At 43.5% G+C, this 20,403-nt stretch overlaps 2 protein-coding genes across 5 annotated transcripts in view; both read left to right on the top strand.

The window, feature by feature from the left end:
• The window catches only part of LOC121584968 (septin-2), a 60,486-nt gene extending 59,628 nt beyond the window's left edge, over positions 1-858 (top strand). Inside the window, exon 12 of the mRNA XM_041901250.2 lies at positions 390-858. Coding sequence (XP_041757184.1) covers positions 390-455 — 66 coding nt within the window. The 3' untranslated portion in view covers positions 456-858. The remainder of the gene's footprint in view (positions 1-389) is intronic.
• Positions 859-3,444: 2,586 nt separating this feature from the next.
• Positions 3,445-20,321, top strand: LOC121584967 (septin-5). Of its 4 annotated transcripts, none has more exons than XM_041901247.1 (12): positions 3,445-3,606; positions 3,776-3,789; positions 13,933-14,023; positions 16,113-16,199; positions 16,282-16,450; positions 17,221-17,355; positions 17,619-17,736; positions 17,928-18,029; positions 18,143-18,239; positions 18,561-18,696; positions 18,884-18,986; positions 19,112-20,321. In XM_041901247.1, the coding sequence occupies exons 1-12, from the start codon at positions 3,561-3,563 to the stop codon at positions 19,172-19,174; spliced, it is 1,161 nt and encodes a 386-aa protein (XP_041757181.1). In that variant the 5' UTR covers positions 3,445-3,560; the 3' UTR covers positions 19,175-20,321. The 4 variants fall into 4 exon arrangements, with proteins under 4 accessions (XP_041757181.1, XP_041757183.1, XP_041757180.1 ...); XM_041901249.2 differs by having other exon boundaries at positions 3,449-3,606; positions 16,327-16,450; XM_041901246.1 differs by lacking the exons at positions 3,445-3,606; positions 3,776-3,789 and adding an exon at positions 12,072-12,436.
• Positions 20,322-20,403: the final 82 nt, after the last annotated feature.

Raw genomic sequence — 20,403 nt, 5'->3', positions numbered from 1 at the left:
GCTTGGGATACCAGATCAGTTTAGCAAAGTGTTACGTTTGATTGCATTCCTTCAGTTTGCAACACACAGAGTTCTATAGAGTACAATCCTGATTTAGTGTAGATTTAAATATGAATGTAAATCTATTATTCAGTCACACGCCACTACCCAAGTGTGAAAATGAGTAGGTGTCCATTTGACACCAATTGGGTGAAGTCAAACAATCCACTTGAAGTCCTATCCAGGACCACTAGATAGAGATAGAAAAAATTTGATTTGTGGCTCATTGTATTATCTTTTTACAATGGATACAATTTGTCATGTTTGGAAAGGCTGACAGCCTCTGGTATTTGTTTTACTCAACTATCTCTTTCCCTCTTTCTGTCTGTTTCCTTCACTTCTCTCTGTAGCTGAGGCGTATGCAGGAGATGATTTCCCAGATGCAGGCACAGATGAAGATGAAGGGAGACGAGTGAAAAGAGAGGGATTGAAAGAGGGAGTGGGCGAAGAGATGCATCTGCATCTCCATCATGGACGTACTGCTGGACACACACATCACCCCCTATCCCTCAGTGTGTCAGTCAAGCAATCAATCAACCAACCAATTGGAAGTTCTCCTCACTAACCTCATTTTAATGATAAAATCTTCAATATGGCCTCTATTTCACCATGGTACTGAGATCCACTGATCTGCGAGTCTGTGTTTTGGGAACTGTTACTCACGTTGTAACACGTTTCATACTGAGATATGTTTGTCCGGAGTGTTATCCTTTATTGTGTAATGTTATGATATGGGTTATGATATAATGTTAAGGCATACTGTAAAGACAATAATTCCATGTTCTCCCAATAGGTGACTAAAGATTATGTCTATTTGTTTTCATCAGTACTAGTATTCTGTCTCATGTACAATGTAGATCTTGCATTGATAACAGTACTAATACATCTCAGTGATTAGACAACAATAAGACTTCAGTGTTTATGAAATATTAGGGGAATGTTTTGAGTATCTTCAAGTGGCTATCAGAAGTTGAAACAATAGCAAAGCTTTCACCCCACCATTGTTACGGTAAAAAGCTAGGGGATAGGACTGGAGAAATGTAACCACTCAAATTCAAAGACAGAGCTATGGATGCAAGGACTGACCATCCATTATATAAAAATTATAGTTTTAACCATGTTTTTTGGCTATACAGTGTTTACATTTACTTTGTTTACAAACATTGGAGTAAAAAAAAGTAATATTTTGGTTTCTGATGGGGTATAACAGTTGAGCTTTGCTCATGAGGAATTTATAAGTCCAAAAATGGCAGTAGCAACTGCTGATTGCACCTTTAAGGGAAGGTTTGTTGAGGGCTGGATGTTGTGTTTGTGCCATTTGCAACCTGTCTTTGTCTTCACATTTGGAGCACAGCTGAGGACGTCAGTCCAAGCTGTAGGTGTAGTAATAAGAGTGACCCTCAGGTGGCGCTGTAGTCTATGTTCAACAGCACAACACTTGGAAAATAACTATAAGGGTAATATAGGCATGTGTGGAAGTATCCCACAGTCTCACTTTTTATATCACATTTGGTCTATATTATAAAATATGTATGTTTTTTTTGTGTCATTTAGCAGACTTATCCAGAGCAACTGAGTGCATACATTTTTTATTTTTCATACTGGACCCCCGTGGGAATCGAACCCACAACCCTGGCGTCGCAAACGCCATGCTCTACCAACTGAGCTACATCCCTGCCGGCCATTCCCTCCCCTACCCTGGGCCAATTGTGCGCTGCCCCATGGGTCTCCCGGTCGCAGTCGGCTACGACAGAGCCTGGATTCGAACCAGGATCTCTAGTGGCACAGCTACTCGGGAGAGTAACTTAACTTTGTCTGTAACTTAACTTTGTCTGTGCCTCTGTTGTATTGGATGGAGACCAGTGGAGGCTGGAGGGAGGAGCTATAGGAGGACGGGCTCATTGTAATGGCTGGAATGGAATTAATGGAACTGAGTCAAACATGGTTTCCATATGTTTGATGTGTTTGATATAGTTCCATTTATTCCATTCCAGCCATTACAATGAGCCCATCCTCCTATAGCTCCTCCCACCAGCCTCCACCGATGGAGACAGTTTGCCTTGGTCTCTCTGGGTCAGTCTCCTCAGACAAGGTTTTACTGAGCTGAATTCCTCACCATGTAATCTTATAACTCAAGTATCAACAGCAGAAGGCTGTTGGTGGTGTTATTATAGAGGGAATATTTGTCCTTGTGTTTGAGGAATGCTCTGAAATGACTTGATAGCTAAAATATATATGTGTCAAATGGGTGGACATACTGTATGGAATAGATGTTGGTGCATTCAAGATGCAACTGATGAAATGCTTGTTAAGTGATCATGTTAATTCAAGTGTTTTCAAACCATGCACAACCATGTGTTGGTTAATATGCTTTTTGTATCTCCTAAGACGTGCACTACAAAACCTTACATCACCTTTTGTCTTTATTAGTTACATTACACCATGAGCAGTCTTAGTGTAGATATCTGTGTGTTTTTGTTTATTTGGTCATGTTCTTTTGGGTTTTCCTAAAGGGGGTTTTCATTTTATCACAATGATTTACTGTATGCACAGGCGTTACACTTCTGATATTGGCTAGCTCCATGGAACTTACAGTATTGAACAGAATTCCATTCTCTGAATTCCTAACTATTCTGATTCACTATGTCTGCCAGCCCACTTTCTAGGCTACTGACTGTCATACAGTGAACACACTAACGCTTCTCTGTGTTCAGCAACAGATTTGTATATGTGAACCCTAGAGGCAATAACCAAGTCTTTCCCAAACTCGGTCCTGGGGACCCCAATGGGTGCATGTTTTGGTTTTTGCCCTAGCACTACACAGCTGATTTAAATAATCAACTCATCAAGCTTTAATTATTTGAATCAGCTTTGTAGTGCTAGGGAAAAAAACAAAACGTGCACTCCTTAGGACTTAATTTGGGAAACTGTATTAACCTAACTGTGCTTGAGACCTTTTTTTTGTAGTGTTTCAACTTTTCTACACTTTTCTAGTAGGAGTGCTTTGTTCACAGGTATGATGATGAGCATTTGAGGGGCCATGTAGAAAAACAAAGGCAATGGGATTGAGGTTTCAGTTGCCAGGCCTTCTAGACCTCTATCAAATTGAAAACACTAGATAAGAAGCTGCTGTGGAGGTTGGTGTAGCAATGTTGCTAAAAGGTGATAAGCTGATAATATCACACAATGATGCATGGATAGGAAGCATGACACAGTCTTATTCCCTTACACACGTCTAGATGTTGAACAATGAATGTTTCAAACATATGAGTGAGAAGTTTGAACAGCATTAATTATGGAAGCTGCATGCAATATTGATGATATGGACAAGATCCTAGGAAACCTCTCTACATCCACGATTGGGTACCAGATAGAGGAGGGCGGGGTTCTGCACGATATTGCAACAACCTCTCCCACAGCCTGTTTGGCTGCTGTGGTAGCGCGGAGAAGGAAGGGACGCGTGCGTTTACCGAGCAGTCTGTCGGTTCTCAAGCGACACCGAGGGGAGGAGAGTGGCGAAAATGACGACCAACATCCGATACAAGAGCCGTATCCCGATCAAATCGGGTAAGCATAAGGATAATAATGACGATTATGCATAAAGGCAATTATAACGCGGTCCATTTCAATGACTGTCTTTCTCTGTCGGTATCTCTCGCCTTCTAATTCTCTATGGGCGTCGTTCTGCATCCCTCCACCTGTGTTTCATCCCCCCATCCGCCACAATGACCAACAGACGAGACCATTGAGGTAAGGAACCCGTTAATTCCTATTTCTATAAGTATTTTTTTAAATACAAAATTGTTATCTGCTCTACGCTTTTGATGTAGGTCTAGGCTATGTTAGGCGATACATATAATCATATTTCATATCAAGCATGGTAGCTTAGAGACACAGTTTGTTCCCCAATTCGCTTAATATGGCCGCATATAGCCTAGATATATTTAGCCTAGATAGCCTATGTAGTAGGCCTTGGCCTAGTAAACGTGAGTGGCATCATCATTCCGATGCCCTAAAGATTACTGTTGTTGTTAGACCACCGCATTACAGGGTACAGTGAGCATCACACAGCCAGAAGGATTCGATGTCATTTATGTATACAGACAGACACAGGATGCACACGCAGCAAGTGGTACCCGAGGGCTCGCCTGTCATCCTCGGGCTTCCATCCATCCTTCCAGGCAAGCGCACTTGGCTGTGTGACAGTGAACTGCTCCTATAGTTATTGGAAAGCCTATTGGTATAGTCAGCGAAATAACCCAGCTGTTAATTATCACAGACTTTAGATCAGTCTCTGTCTGCATCCTCAGTACATCACAACTATATCCCCTCATTGGTTTCCCTCTGTAATCCCGGGGTTGCTTGCAACGCCAGGGTTGTGGGTTCGATTGTCACGGGGGACCAGCATTGGGGGAAAAAGTATGGAAATGTATGCACTCACTACTGTAGGTCTCTCTGGATAAGAGCGTCAGCTAAATGACTAAAATGTAAATCTATTGGTCAGATGAGCTCGATTTTATAGATTCCCTTGAGTGAACCCTGTGTGTGTCCATATGTAGCTCAGGTGGAGCTTGGTGGGAGACCAGCAGCAGACTGTGTCTCAGGTGTACCGATCTCCTCTCTCTCTTTGCTCTGGGGGTGATCACATGATGACAGAAGCTTTAGATGCTGTTCTGTTTGTAGGTTATTACTGGAACCTTGTGTAGCTACATTGTGAGTAAGCAGCATGCAGCAATGGTAACTAAAGGCATGATTTTAGCCGAAGCCTATCTCAGTCAAAGCTAATTGCAGAACATATTGTAAGGCTTCTATATCCAGGCCTTTTTGACAGTATAGTGTTACGGTCTTTCAGAGGCTATGGCTCACATAGGTCCACTGTTCCTTGCTAATTTGTGGTGTTCACACATCCTGCAAGCAAACTAGGCGCAATAATTATTATTGTTTGAGCTGTATGCTGGGTTTGCTGCAGATAGATTTTCAGTAAGCCTGTGAAATCACATGGGCAGCATTGCGGAATGAACCTTGCTTGAAGACCTTGACCTTGATTACTACAGTACAGTTAATACAGTAGCAATGTGTGTGGATTTGGAAATGTTCAGCGTGTGTGCATGTCCCCCAAGGAATTTCTTTGATTGTTTTTCCCTGTAAGGACTTTTCTATTTTTTTATATTGCTGAGATTCTATCATACTGTTTGTACTATGCAAAACTGAGTTGGAGATATTCAAGTAGCATGTCTGTTGCCACAGCACAGCACACCCACACGCTCTGCCTGACCTGGTTGGGTGCTTAGCGGGAGTGGTTTCATGGATAGTGAGTGGGACTAACCAGTAGTAAGTAAAGTGTGTGTGTGTGTCAAAAGGTCTAATAGGGGGTGCTTATATTTGTCCTGTTTCACACATGTACAAGTGTGTGTTGTGTGAAATGGAAATGTGTTTTTTGCATATCCCACTCCCCCTGAGACCCTCGTAGTGGAGTCACGGCCAGGGTGTGTGTGTGAGAGGGAGATGCAGAGGATAGTCTGGGTAAATCACATTCAAATCAAGCCCTTCATCCTCCTTTGCCCTCCTCTTTCTTCTCTCCTCCCGCTATGATAATTATTGTGGGTTGGGAGCATCTTTCTCTTATGCATCACCAAACTGGGCCTGCCAATCACAGTCTGGTGTGCTGGTATGTTGCCAGGCAACAGAGTTTTATCAATTTTCATCACTCTCAGATGCTGAGAGAGGAACCTATCCACAGTCCCTCATGGTGATTGATGTGTGTAGGCTTAGGTTTAACGACACCCAGTTATCACAGATCTACTATGCTGTGGAATCTATAGTTCTCCTTGGCACCCGTATACTCACATGGCATGATTTCCCAGGTCTAAATCAGGTGTGAGGAAATATGTACTCATTAAATTAGCTACCTATGAACACACACACATCAGAGGTTCTGATCGAAAAGAGAGTAGGAAAAATACATTGTGTGAATACTACCAGCCCAGGCCATCCATCTCCCATTCATGGTTGTCATGGGATTTCCTATTCCAAGCCTATTTTGATTCATTACCATGTTCCTACCAGCACTCTGTACAGCACTCCAAATGTATTTTCCTACCACACCCTCGACTAGATTCACATTTACTTGCTTATAGCTTTTAATAGAAAAGGTCTCTATCTGTTTATGGTTGTTTACAGTAAATTGCCTGACCAGGTAGCTCAACTTTCAACACTCACCTGCGTGTGCTCTGTGTGTTTTTTGTTCTTTATCTGAACTGAAATGTTTCGGTTCTCTGGCACCTGATGTCATTGTCATGCTGAAAATATGTATGCAATGCCAATGATCCAGTAGAGTGTGTGAGAGAGAGTGAGTAAGAGGGAGAGAGAGTTCACGACCACACACGTGAATAACAAGTTTATCTTTGATCTCTAACCACAGGTTTCCCTCTCTCCCTGTACAGCTTGCCATGTCTCAGCATTTGGGTAGGCATTTAAAAAGCTGTTGAAAATAACCCATGCCTGACCCAGATAGAAGGATTCCAAACCCATTTTCAAGAAGGAAGAGTTTGGGTGACCTCGATAACTTGGAGATTAGATTATGTTTGGGGGGGAGGAATCAGAGATTTGGGAGCTAAGATGAAAATGATAAGGAGAATTAGAGGACTACTTTACCTCCTCCTGTGGGAAGAAAAGCTCCCTTGGGGATTTTTAAAAGATGCTTAACTGAGAACTGTAAGATGAATGAAAGCCAAATAATGGACCATTAGAAAGTGGAACCTTCTTAGTATGGTGTTGCAAATTGAGCCGATAAACGCTAAACACAGATTCGACATTACCAAACATGATCTGATAATGAAATAATAAAACATGTTTTGTCATTATGGCACACCCAGTTAAACCTGCCCTTGGCAACCACAATAAACAGCATCAGTGTGTGAACACTTGTTTTCTTCCACTTGTCTGCAGGAATGTATTGTTCCCAGCACCTGTGATGCAATAGGACTTTACTTTCCACTGTATTGTACCCTAGGGGACTCCCTGGTGACCAGCCCCTTGCTGCTGAATGGGCAGATGCTAAATGCTAATGCTAGGATACGCTGGTCAAGTGTCCCTCTATTCCCCCAGTTTTAAACCCCAGTCCCATTCCCGCCTAGGCAATTCATGTAGATCTGAAAGGATCATACAGTGCATTCGGAAAGTATTCAGACCCCTTGACTTTATCCACATTTTGTTACGCTACAGCCTTATTCTAAAATTGATTAAATTATTTAAAAAATCCTCATCAATCTACACACAATACCCCATAATGACAAAGCGAAAACAGATTTTTAGATTTTTTTGCTAATTTATTACAAATAAAAAAACATAAATACCTTATTTACATAAAGACCCTTTGCTATGAGACTCGAAATTGAGCTCAGGTGCATCCTATTTCCATTGATCATCCTGGAGATGTTTCTACAACTTGATTGGAGTACAGCTATGGTCAATTCAATTGATTGGACATAAGTTCCCACGGTTGACAGTACATGTCAGAGCAAAAACCAAGCCATGAGGTCGAAGGAATTGTCCGTAGAGCTCCGAGACAGGATTGTGTCGAGGCACAGTTCTGGGGAAGTGTACCAAAAAAATGTCTGCAGCAGTGAAAATCCCCAAGAACACAGTGGCCTCCGTTATTCTTAAATGGAAGAAGTTTGGAACCACCAAGACTCTTCCTAGAGCTGGCCACCCGTCCAAACTGAGCAATCGGGAGAGAAGGGCCTTGGTCAGGGAGGTGACCAAGAACCTGATGGTCACTCTGACAGAGCTCCAGAGTTCCTCTGTGGAGATGGGAGAACCTTCCAGAAGGACAAACATCTCTGCAGCACTCCACCAATCAGGCCTGTATGGTAGAGTGGCCAGACGGAAGCCACTCTTCAGTAAAAGGCAAATGACAGCCCGCTTGGAGTTTGCCAAAATGCACCTAATGGACACTTAGACCATGAGAAACAAGATTCTCTGGTCTGATGAAACCAAGATTGAACTCTTTAGCCTGAATGCCAAGCGTCATGTCTGGAGGAAACCTGGCACCACCCCTACGGTGAAGCATGGTGGCGGCAGGGACTGGGAGACTAGTCGGTATCGAGGGAAAGATGAACGGAGCAAAGTACAGAGAGATCCTTGATGAAAACCTGCTCAGGACCTCAGACTGGGGGCGAAGGTTCACCTTCCAACAGGACAACGACCCTAAGCACACAGCCAAGACAAGGCAGGAGTGGCTTCGGGACAAGTCTCTTGTGTGGCCCAGCCAGAGCCCGGACTTGAACCCGATCTAACATCTCTGGAGAGACCTGAAAATAGCTGTGCAGTGACACTCCCCATCCAACCTGACAAGAGCTTGAGATCTGCAGAGAAGAATGGGAGAGACTCCGCAAATACATGTGTGCCAAGCTTGTAGCGTAATACCCAAGAAGACTTGAGGCTGTAATCGCTGCCAAAGGTTCTTCAACAAAGTACTGCGTAAAGGATCTGAATACTTATGTAAATGTGATATTTCAGTTTTTATTTTTAATACATTTGCAAAACTTTCTAAAAACCAGTTTTTGCTTTGTCATTATGGGGTATTGTGTGTAGATTGAGGGGGAATAAAAACAATTTAATCCATTTTAGAATAAGACTAACGTAACAATGTGGAAAAGGTAAAGGGATCTGAATACATTCCGAATGCACTGTATATTGGTATATGGTGGCTAACAGTTCAACCTTGTGCTCTGATAGGTTAGGAACTATTTATACGATACATAAGTTACACCTATCTAATCTTTACAGATCTACTCAAGTGCTTACAAGGATGGGCTATGGGCCAATTTGGAGCTTGGCTGTGGAAGAGCCTATTGTTTTGCGGAATGGGTAGACGCTAACGCTAGACTACGCTATGCTAGCCAAGTGTCCTTTAGAAGGCCTATTGTTGCCAGGCCAATTACACGCTGTTAGATTAGCATGCTGAAGAGCCTAGCACCCAGAGACTCACGTCTCCAAGGAGAACAAACACTACAGATGGGGGGGATGGGGCTCCAAAGAGCCTCTCTTTCTCATCTTCATTCTCTCCATCTTTCAAATTCCACCATCGTTCCCCCTCTTTTCCCACTTCACCCTCTCTCTTCCTCCTCTCTTTCTCTATCTCTCCATGTTTCCCGTCTACCTCCCTCCATTCCTCTATCTTTCCCCCTTTCTCTTTATCTCCTTCTCTTTCTCTGTACTCATCTTTGGTCTAACACCCTGCCACCATTTGTTGCTGCATTCAGACTTTAATTGTGTATAAAAGCATGGTTGGACAGGACTGTGATCACCTCTCTTTATATCTACATCACAGAATGTATCCTCTCCACATCTCCTGTCCCTGGAGCTGTGTGTGTGTGTGCACTTGTCCACTGTAATAGGTGTGTAGTTTACTGCTGTGGCCTTTTCAGAAGAGCTTCCTGAAAGACCACAACAGTCAACAAGAAGACCAGTGCATCTAACTGTTTGACTGACTGATCTCTGGCTCAATGTCTCTGGATCCAGCAGGAAGGCTGTGTGTGTGTATTTCTAAAGGGAAGGAAGTCACTGAGCATTCAGACAGTGTATATTTGACCTCTAGTTGTGGTCAGCTGGAGGGGAAAGTGTGTGTGTCTCTCTGTCATCAGTAGGACTGGGCTTGGCCTCGGATGACTCTCAACGTTTAATCCCCTGCACCTCACATTATGGAGCGTTTTGACTGGTTAGCAGCTAATAACCACACAGGCAGAGCCCAAGGTATCAGTAGTTGTGTCCCAATGGGCCATGGTCAAAAGTAGTGCTCTATAAATGAATAGGGTGCCATTTGGGAAGCATATAGTGTGATAGGTGCAGCAGACAGACAGCTTACTGGTCTCTCCTATCATGTTTCAGCCCCAGAGGTCAGACAGACAGACACACAGGAAGTAATGGATGAGATGGAGATGGTTATCACTGTCTTACTGTGTCCCTGAAAAGTGGCTTCCACATGGGCTCCCTTAAACACTGTCCATAGGATGTGCTTTATCAAACTGATGTCAGCTGTATCCATGTGTGTATGTTTACATGTGTGTGTGTGTGTCTGTGTGTGTCTGTGTGTGTCTGTGTGTGTCTGTGTGTGTCTGTGTGTGTGTGTGTGTGTGTGTGTGTGTGTGTGTGTCTGTGTGTGTGAAGGCGAGTGAGAGAGAGCTCAAGGTGCAGTGACCTACTAGAGGCCAGAGGGACAGCTGGCCAGTGAGAGGGAGGGGCCTGAAGAGGGCTATTGTGATGTCACTCTAGGACATCTGTTCCATTCAGACAGCCCCCCCCCTCACCTAAACACACACACAGCGCTCACCACTCTCTGGCCCTGTCCCTGCTATCTGGATCCTCCATCCCCTACCCCACTACGCCAGCCCCCTTCCACTCTTCCTCATTTTCACCATTCACTGGCCTTGATTACTAGGTTTGAGAGAGAATTGGTTCACCTCAAGCACCACCATTAACCTCTGTACCCCAACTCCTCCTCAGCACCGTACTCTAACCCCCGTCCTTCGTACCCTGCCCTCTACTGCCTCCTTTACAGCGTCTGTACTCCCCCACCCCTCCCTCACTCCTACCACTCTACTGGCTCACCACTTGAGACAGAATGGATGGATACTCTCCTATTTCTGCCCCCTCTTACCCGTGTCAACCTGTATTGGCAGCAGTTGGATCCCAACCCAGCACAAGCCTCCGCCGTCGTCCCCCTGCACTCCTCCGTTCATTTTCTCATCACCCCCCACCACACACACACACACACACACACACACACACACCAGAGCAGCAGCTTCCATTAAGTCACACAAATCTGCTGCTCATTTTGTCACTTTATTTGATTCACTCTTGAGTGAGTCAAGTTTTCCTTCAATTGCTGGTATCTGAGGTGTGTTCCTATCTCTTCCTAAAAACATTAGCCTGGCTACATAGCATAGAACATTTCTGCTGCTAATGCCTTCATAATCCACCAATTTGTAAGTCGCTCTGGATAAGAGCGTCTGCTAAATGACGTAAATGTAAATGTAAATAATGTACTGTACCTTTGTTCTGTTTAGCTCTGTCTCCCTCATGTGAAGGAGCTTGGTATTACAGCTTCTGGAGATATCCCATGAAGAAAGGTCCTTGGGATCCACAGTGTGTTAAGGCTTTTGGTCCAACCTAGCACTAATACATCTGATACAGCTATTCAAGGGCTTGATTAGTAGTTACACAAACATACCATAGATAGAATGTCCTCTGTAGATGCTGCCCATTCTGCCTGGGGTGTCATAGCTTTCTGAGCTCCAGTTGTCCTGAAACCTGTGTCCCGTCCTGAACCCACCACTGAACCCCCCCCACACACACACACCATAGGCCAACATCTGGCAACAATTGTCCACCACGCCCTGTCTTGTTTCACAGTGTGTGGAGAAGTGGGGCCTCTGGTACCACTACATACATTTCTAATGAGAGAACGGCTCCTTTGATTCTTTTAGTGTCATTTCCACAGCCATGACTTGTTTTTGTATGGCTAATGTGCAGTCTAGACGTGGGCTAGGCTCTTCATTTGACCACATCTCTGGCTATTGTCATCCCAGGGGTGGGTTGAGAGTCCCTACTAGCTTCACAAAGCTCTGTGTGACAGGTTACTGACTTGTACAAGTCCACACTTGAACCACACAGAGGGTTTGTGTCTCTGTTATAGGACACTGTTGTTCTTTGACAAATGATCACTATTATGGTCAGATATGGGCTAGATTGTTTAGCCCTCTCCTGTCTGTCTTTCTGTCTCTCTCTCTCTCTTGCTCTGGGCTGCTATAGGTCGTAACTGTAGCAGTCAGTGCTTTATTTTTCTAAAGGTTGAAAAGGGGGAGGGACTACAGGGTGAATGAGTGTCTTTTATTCCTTCACTTTCCTCCCCCGTCCCTCGCTTCCTCCCCCATCCCTCGCTTCCTCCCCTAAATTGCTACCTCTTACTACCTCTTTCTCTCCTCCCATTTTATTTCCCCCCCCCACCTTATTAGCTCTCTCCTCTCTCTGTCAGTATTCCTCCCTACCTGTCTGAACAGGGAGCAGTGGAGCGCTGTGGGGCAGAGGAGAAAGAGAAAGAGTGGAAATAAAGGGAGATGAGGCGAGAAGGAGTAGGAACAAAGACAAATTGAAGGACAAAACAGGAAAGACGTGTATTGAGATGAGTGTGGACGAACGGAGGGTTAGAGAGGTGTAGAGAGAAGAGAAGCGTTGGCGTGTGAAGAGGTTGCTCTGTTTTTGTCCTCCGTTGGAAAACATTTCCCCTGTTGGTGTGGTGTTGGTGTGGTGTTGGCTTGGTATGGATGCTATCATGCTGCAGGAGAAACTGGTGGAACGCTTGCTTTGCCATCGAGTCAAAACCTCCAGACAGAAGGTAAAAAAACTGGAACATGACAGTCGAGAGAGGGAGAGAGAGGATAGAGGGAGACCTGGGAGAGAGAAAGAGAAGGGAGAGGGGTCAATGTCACACACACACTCGGAAATTTCTCATAAACACACCTTTCTCTCTCTAACATGTCATGTTAGTATGAAGGTGGATAGAACATACTATTGTCTTAAGTCATGTCCTGATGGGTTCATGACAGATTTATGGATAGTTTGATTGTTCTGTCTGTGGGATTTGTGTTCCCAAACACACCCTAGAAGTAAATCAGACGTTTGTATGATTACTCATTGATTATGAAACCAGCGCTGTAGATTTCCGTATTCTGGGTGTGTGACTTCAGCCCTGGCTCTATTCCATGTCATGTGACTGTGTTTGTTTGTGTGTGTGCATGTGTTGGAAGTTAAGCCGTGCCCCAGGGGCTGTCGGAAATGCATATGACAGGTTATGACAACTTATAATAGACCCTGACTGAGTATTTCTTTGGCATGTGTGTTTGTTTGTTTTAGGTTTAAAAAGGGCCATTCAGGCCTGGTCAATACAGCCTCTGTCAGCCTCTGTTGGCTGCCAGACTCTGCGTTGGTAGACTGGCAAAGCTGTGTGTGTGTGTGTGGTGGGGGGGGGGGTGGGTGTATGGAGTCTTCAGTTCTGTAGGGTCTGTGTAAGGAGCAGCTTTGGATTTTACATTTACATTTTAGTCATTTAGCAGACGCTCTTATCCAGAGCGACTTACAGTTAGTGAGTGCATACATTTTCATACTGGCCCCCCGTGGGAAACGAACCCACAACCCTGGCGTTGCAAGCGCCATGCTCTACCAACTGAGCTACAGGGGACCTGGATGATGTGTGAATGGTGTCAGAAGGGGATGGGGTGGTGGTGTGTATGGAGTCTTCAGTTCTGTAGGGTCTGTGTAAGGAGCAGCTTTGGATGATGTGTGAATGGTGTCAGAAGGGGATGGGGAGAGCTGCCAGTAAGACAGCTGTGCGCGCCATTGTGTAGTGGAAAAGTCATAGATCGGTCATACTTTTCTCTGTCTGTCTGTGTGTGTGGAAAAAGCGCAGCGCCAGGTCTTAGAGATTCTAAATGGAATGTCATGAATGCATTTTCCCCCTTTCCTCCCTCCTATTGTCAACGTATTTGTCCATACTGTAATTGTAGCATGGTGGGTTGAGTTGAGTTTGAATTTCAGCTGTAGTCCCCTGTAGCTCAGTTGGTAGAGCATGGCGCTTGGCGCTTGCAATGCCAGGGTTGTGGGTTCGTTTCCACGGGGGGCCAGTATGAAAATGTATGCACTCACTAACTAAGTTACTAAGTCTAAGAACTAAGTCGCTCTGGATAAGAGCCTCTGCTAAATTACTAAAATGTAAATGTATTTTAATTTCAATGGTAGTTTTGCGCACATTCATTCAGCTCTTGGGAATGTTGCTTTGACTTGATCTCTGACTGTCTCTCTCTCTCTCTCTCTCTCTCTCTCTCTCTCTCTCAGGAGAAGCAGTATGTGGGTTTTGCCACCCTCCCTAACCAGGTGCACAGGAAGTCAGTGAAAAAGGGATTTGACTTCACCCTCATGGTCGCCGGTCAGTGAAAGTATTTATTGTAGCCTTCTTAAAGAAGTAAAACGACACAGTGCTATTAAGTACTTAATGTGTGTTCATGAATGTTCACTCTGTGTTAGTGTTGATGGCCATGTGTGTCTGTGTGTGTATGTATGTACACTACCATTCAAAAGTTTGGGGTCACTTAGAAATGTCCTTGTTTTCGAAAGAAAAGCAACTTTTTTTCCATTAAAATAACATCAAATTGATCAGAAATACAGCGTAGACATTGTTAATGTTGTAAATGGCTATTGCGTCTCACAGGTCCTCAACTGGTAGCTTCATTAAATAGTACCCGCAAAACACCAGTCTCAACGTGAGGACCTGTGAGACGCAATAGCCATTTACAACATTAACAATGTCTACACTGTATTTCTGATCAATTTGATGTTATTTTAATGGACAAAAAAAATGCTTTTCTTTAGAAAACAAGGAATTTCTAAGTGACCCCAAACTTTTGAACGGCAGTGTATGTATGTACAGTTGAAGTTGGAAATGTACATACACCTTAGCCAAATACATTTAAACTCCGTTTTTCACAATTCCTGACATTTAATCCTAGTAAAAAAATCCCTGTCTTAGGTCAGTTAGGATCACCACTTTATTTTAAGAATGTGAAATGTCAGAATAATAGTAGAGAGAATGATTTATTTCAGCTTTTATTTCTTTCATCACATTCCCAGTGGGTCAGAAGTTTACATGCACTCCATTAGTATTTGGTAGCATTGCCTTTAAATTGTTTAACTTGGGTCAAACATTTCGGGTAGCCTTCCACAAGCTTCCCACAATAAGTTGGGTGAATTTTGGCCCATTCCTCCTGACAGAGCTGGTGTAACTGAGTCAGGTTTGTAGGCCTCCTTGCTCACACACACTTTTTCAGTTCTGCCCATACATTTTCTATAGGATTGAGGTCAGGGCTTTGTGATGGCCACTCCAATACCTTGACTTTGTTGTCCTTAAGCCATTTTGCCACAGCTTTGGAAGTATGCTTGGGGTCATTGTCCATTTGGAAGACCCATTTGCGACCAAGTTTTAACTTCCTGACTGATGTCTTGAGATGTTGCTTCAATATATCCACATAATTTTCCTTCCTCATGATGCCATCTATTTTGTGAAGTGCACCAGTCCCTCCTGCAGCAAAGCAGCCCCACAGCATGATGCTGCCACCCCTGTGCTTCACGGTTGGGATGGTGTTCTTCGGCTTGCAAGCAACCCCCTTTTCCTCTAAATGTAACAATGGTCATTATGGCCAAACAGTTCTATTTTTGTTTCATCAGACCAGAGGACATTTCTCCAAAAAGTTTTGGAGCAGTGGCTTCTTCCTTGCTGAGCGGCCTTTCAGGTTATGTCGATATAGGACTTGTTTTACTGTGGATATAGATACTTTTGTACCTGTTTCCTCCAGCATCTTCACAAGGTCCTTTGCTGTTGTTCTGAGATTGATTTACACTTTTCACCACGTTCATCTCTAGGAGACCGAACGCGTCTCCTTCCTGAGCGGTATGACGGCTGCGTGGTCCCATGGTGTTTATACTTGCGAACTATTGTTTGTACAGCTGAACGTGGTACCTTCAGGCGTTTGGAAATTGCTCCCAAGGATGAACCAGACTTGTGGAGGTCTACACATTTTTTTCTGAGGTCTTGGCTGATTTCTTTTGATTTTCCCATGATGTCAAGTAAAGAGGCACTGAGTTTGAAGGTAGGCCTTGAAATGCATCCACAGGTACACCTCCAATTGACTCAAATGATGTCAATTAGCCTATCAGAAGCTTCTAAAGCCATGACATCCTTTTCTGGAATTTTCCAAGCTGTTTAAAGGCACAGTCAACTTAGTGTATGTAAACTTCAGACCCACTGGAATTGTGATACAGTGAATTATAAGTGAAATAATTTGTCTGTAAACAATTGTTGGAAAAATTACTTGTGTCATGCACAAAGTAGATGTCCTAACCAACTTGCCAAAACTATAGTTTGTTAACAAAAAATGTGTGGAGTGGTTGAAAAACGTGTTTTAATGACTCCAACCTATGTGTATGTAAACTGCCGACTTCAACTGTATATCATGTTACAGGGGAGTCTGGTATGGGTAAATCTACTCTGGTCAACAGCCTGTTCCTCACAGACCTGTACAAGGACAGGAAACTACTCAATGCTGAGGGTGAGTAACACACACGCATTCGTGCGCACACACACACACCTCCAAATGTCAACAACAGCAAAAAAAAATGCCATCTCATCAGAGGTTCTCTTCCCTCCATCCCTACCTCTCGCCTTCCCTTTCTCAGAGCGTATCAACCAGACAGTTGAGATCATTAAGCACACGGTGGACATTGAGGAGAAAGGAGTGAAGCTGAAGCTGACCATTGTAGACACACCAGGCTTTGGAGACGCTGTCAACAACAATGAATGGTGAGATAACTCTAGTCCTCAACTAATCCTGTCCTAGCCCTGCCATGATCCTACAAACTCTTTAACATTTTACTGCAGTGGGCTAAATCAGGGTCATACAGTGATTCTTGGTAGTCTTAAACAAATCTACTTTGAAACAAAAGTATACACCTCACACACATGGTTATGGGCTTTAAAAAAAGAAGACACCTGTACCATGTCAGATATAGAGTTGAAATGTATTCAATTTTGAGTTTGCATCCCAATATTACACTTTATAAACTGGGTGGTTCGAGCCCTGAATGCTGATTGGTATACCACGGGTATGACCAAAGAAAAATGTTTTACTGTTCTAATTACGTTGGTTACCAGTTTATAAAAGCAAAAAGGCACCTCAGGGGTTTGTGGTATATGGCCAGTATACCACAGCTAGGCACTCTGCGTTGCATCGTGCATAAGAACAGCCCTTAGACGTGATATTTTAGCCATATACCACACCTCCTCTGGCCTTATTGCTTAACTATATACATTACAGAAGACTGAACTGTAACAAAACCATTTGACATAGAAACACCGGATTTTCGGCGGGTTTTTTGAAATTATGTTTGTTAATAACATTCCAGCATGAGGCCACTAGAGGGCGATTTGGTAATTTGACTGCAGGAAAGGGGTACGGCTTCTGTATGGGTTAGTAGATTGACCTAAAATAGGAATGATGGCGGCAATGATCTTGTATGTTGTTCCTGTAAGCCTTGACTGATTGTGACGTGTGTGTTTGTGTGTGAGTGTAGCTGGAAGCCCATCACAGACTACATTGACCAGCAGTTTGAGCAGTACTTCAGAGATGAGAGTGGACTGAACAGGAAGAACATCCAGGACAACAGAGTCCACTGCTGCCTCTACTTCATACCTCCTTTTGGACATGGGTAACACACACACACACACACACACACAGAGAGGAATGTGATGGGGTAGTGACAGGTATAGCTGTGATGACTAGATCGTAATAAAACGTCCTGAGTGTGATGACAGGAGGAGCATATACCTGTAAGATACTATGTAAACAGCACCAGTACAACTCAACCAGCAAACCCTGTTATTATTCTCCACCTTACTCATAGTCAGAGTGCGCTTTCCTCCATGGAATGCACACACACTGACCAGGTCCGTCTCCTTCTATCCCTTGTAGACTGCGTCCAGTAGATGTTGAGTTTATGAAGGCTCTCCATGAGAAGGTGAATGTAGTTCCTCTCATAGCCAAGGCTGACTGTCTCACTCCCAACGAGATCAAGAAACTCAAAGACAGGGTGAGTCCATCAGAGCAGACAGACTGCAACTACTGAAGCAGGTGTCACATTATGATGGTAAGGTTGGCTGCAGGAACGTTGGGAAGTTAGTCATTTTCATTTGTTTAGGTAAGCGCAACTCCCTCAGAACCTCGGCGCTCCCCTCCAAACAATGTCTCACCCAGTGCAATGTGGCGTGTGTGTGTGTGTAGGTCCGTGAGGAGATCGAGAGGTTTGGCATTAAGGTATACCAGTTCCCAGAGTGTGACTCTGATGAGGACGAGGAGTTTAAACAACTGGACAAAGAGCTGAAGGTGAGACACACAGCTGGAGCCTGAACATCAATAAGAAATGTACAAGTGGAACGAGACCACTAAACTCAACCATCCCTTGTCAATCTATCATGCCAAATCGTGTGTGTGTGTAGGAGTGCTGTCCGTTTGCGGTGATTGGCAGTAACACTGTGGTTGAGGCCAGGGGCCAGAGAGTGAGAGGGAGACTTTACCCATGGGGCATTGTGGAAGGTGGGTGACAACAATGGAGGACGCAACAATATTACTCAGGGCTTTGACTCTTAAGTTGCGTGGTAGAACATGCTTTTCCTCACATATGACAATTTTGAAGGAAATATTACTACAACTCAAACTATGAAAAACAATTTTAAAATACCCAACCAATGCATTATGATTAGGCTCAGGAGTTTTCTTGCTCAGATCACTTGGTCAAGCAGAAATCCACGTCCCTAATAGGACTCAGTGCTGGTGGATACAACAGAAGGAATGTTTTATCTCAGCAAATCATCTCATTGTAATATGATCCAGTCTGTCTGTTTGTTTGTGTTTCAGTGGAGAACCAGTCTCACTGTGACTTTGTGAAGCTGAGGAACATATTGATCCGCTCCCACATGCACGACCTCAAAGACGTGACCTGTGATGTGCACTATGAGAACTACAGAGCGCAGTGTATACAGGACATGACCAGGTGTGTGTGTGCGTGTGTGCACGGCTGTGTGTGTGTTTATACTGTAGAGGTCAGAGAGAATGCAAGAGAAAGTATGAGTTGCTTGGTTTATTGCTGATGTTGATTTTTATCTTTAGTTTTGTTTATTAATATTGCATGCCCTTGTGTATGAGTCTGTATTCATGTTACCTGTTTGTTTTCCCCTCAGTAAACTGACGCAAGACAACCGAATGGAGAGCCCGATCCCCATCTTGCCCCTGCCCACCCCCGATGTGGAGACCGATAGACTCATCAAGATGAAAGATGAAGAGGTAAACTGATGTGTAATTATGGGTAACATCACCCATACAGGCTAGTCTCCAGTTTATAGAAAGATGTCATTACCACTCAATCTTTCTATCTCTATCTCTCGCTCTCTATCTCACTCTCGCTCCAGTTGGCGAGGATGCAGGAGATGCTGAATAAGATGCAGCAGCATATCCATGATGGGAAGGACTAGTGAGCCTCCTCTGCGGCAGACCCGGGCTACAGCCCCATCTGCTGGCCAGCCACTGAACTACATCCACAACTTCAGACGAACAAATGCAAACAATACCATACATACCAACATGTTACTTACTGATATAATCAGCATTGTGTTTGGGGGGGGAAACAGTAGCTGTATATTCATTGGTCATTTTTTTTTTTTTGTGCTTTTATTTATTTGGTCTGTCCTGCAAGGATACATGTGGTGTGGATTTAGTTTTTTACTGTACCTGGTGTCCATTTGAACCCCATTAATATAATTAACGGTCCTGATAGCATATGACATAATATAAACAAGTTATTTAAATGACCTGTTAAAATATATCTAATTTATAAATATGCTGAATACTTTGGGGATATTCTGTCAGGTTATGAGTACGCATAATAAGATGTTTTGTAAAACAGCAATATTACTGATGTTAAGGTTTGAATCTTTGTTGATGTTGAGCGTGTGTGTCTGTGTGATTCCATATGTATGACCCTCTATTACGAGAACCTTATTCTGCTTTGATACTGTGAGAATCCGTTTTCCCTTTGTGGCATTTCTTGTACTTTTGCTGTTGGTACAAACTTAATAATAGGCTACCTAAGAATCTAAACATAAATGTAACTTATTACCTTTTTACTGCTGGTCTCTACATGGTACTTGTTGGGAAGACCTTTCTTTTGTTTTCTTTTTTATAATGATGTTTTGGTGCTTGCAAGTCAGATTGAAAATGTATTCAGCGCCATTTGTTTACCTTAGTGAATTGAGATCCTTTGACATACATAGCTAATGAAAGGGTAGGTACAATAAGTGGTGCATGTGCAAGCAAGCATGCAGAAGTTACTCATAACTGCTTACAGCTGCATTTCCACTCTCCTACGATGCAATGTGTTTGTTCTTAAATGCATTTTGAACTACGCCTCAGTACCACTATGTGACGGTAAAAATAGGCCAAATATTAAGAGCAGCTACTGTATATGCTTTTGTCCAAAATGGCATATAGTGTGTGTGGTGTATGCTGCCCTCTGGCTGTGATGTTCAGGATGGTGATTGTGGCTTTTTATAGTGCTAGTGCTCAGAAAACATGGTGGAACTAGTAACCTGGTTATGATGACGAATAAACAGTCTGGATTCATGTGTTTCTTCGTTATTTCTTTAGCTGAATTGTTTCCTAAATATACTATATGGTTTCTAGTACGATCTTACGGTCACTAATA

Source organism: Coregonus clupeaformis, chromosome 16 (assembly GCF_020615455.1).
Source record: "Coregonus clupeaformis isolate EN_2021a chromosome 16, ASM2061545v1, whole genome shotgun sequence".
NCBI lineage: Eukaryota > Metazoa > Chordata > Actinopteri > Salmoniformes > Salmonidae > Coregonus > Coregonus clupeaformis.
This window is presented reverse-complemented; position numbering and strand designations above follow the sequence as displayed.

What these genes read in the sequence shown, in the direction of transcription:
- LOC121584967 (XM_041901246.1), top strand. Translation starts at nt 12,362, where the DNA reads ATGGATGCTATCATGCTGCAGGAGAAACTGGTGGAACGCTTGCTTTGC. An exon ending in CTTCACCCTCATGGTCGCCG is followed by an intron (nt 14,024 to 16,112) that starts GTCAGTGAAAGT and finishes ATCATGTTACAG; the next exon opens with GGGAGTCTGGTATGGGTAAA. An exon ending in GAAACTACTCAATGCTGAGG is followed by an intron (nt 16,200 to 16,281) that starts GTGAGTAACACA and finishes CCATCTCATCAG; the next exon opens with AGGTTCTCTTCCCTCCATCC.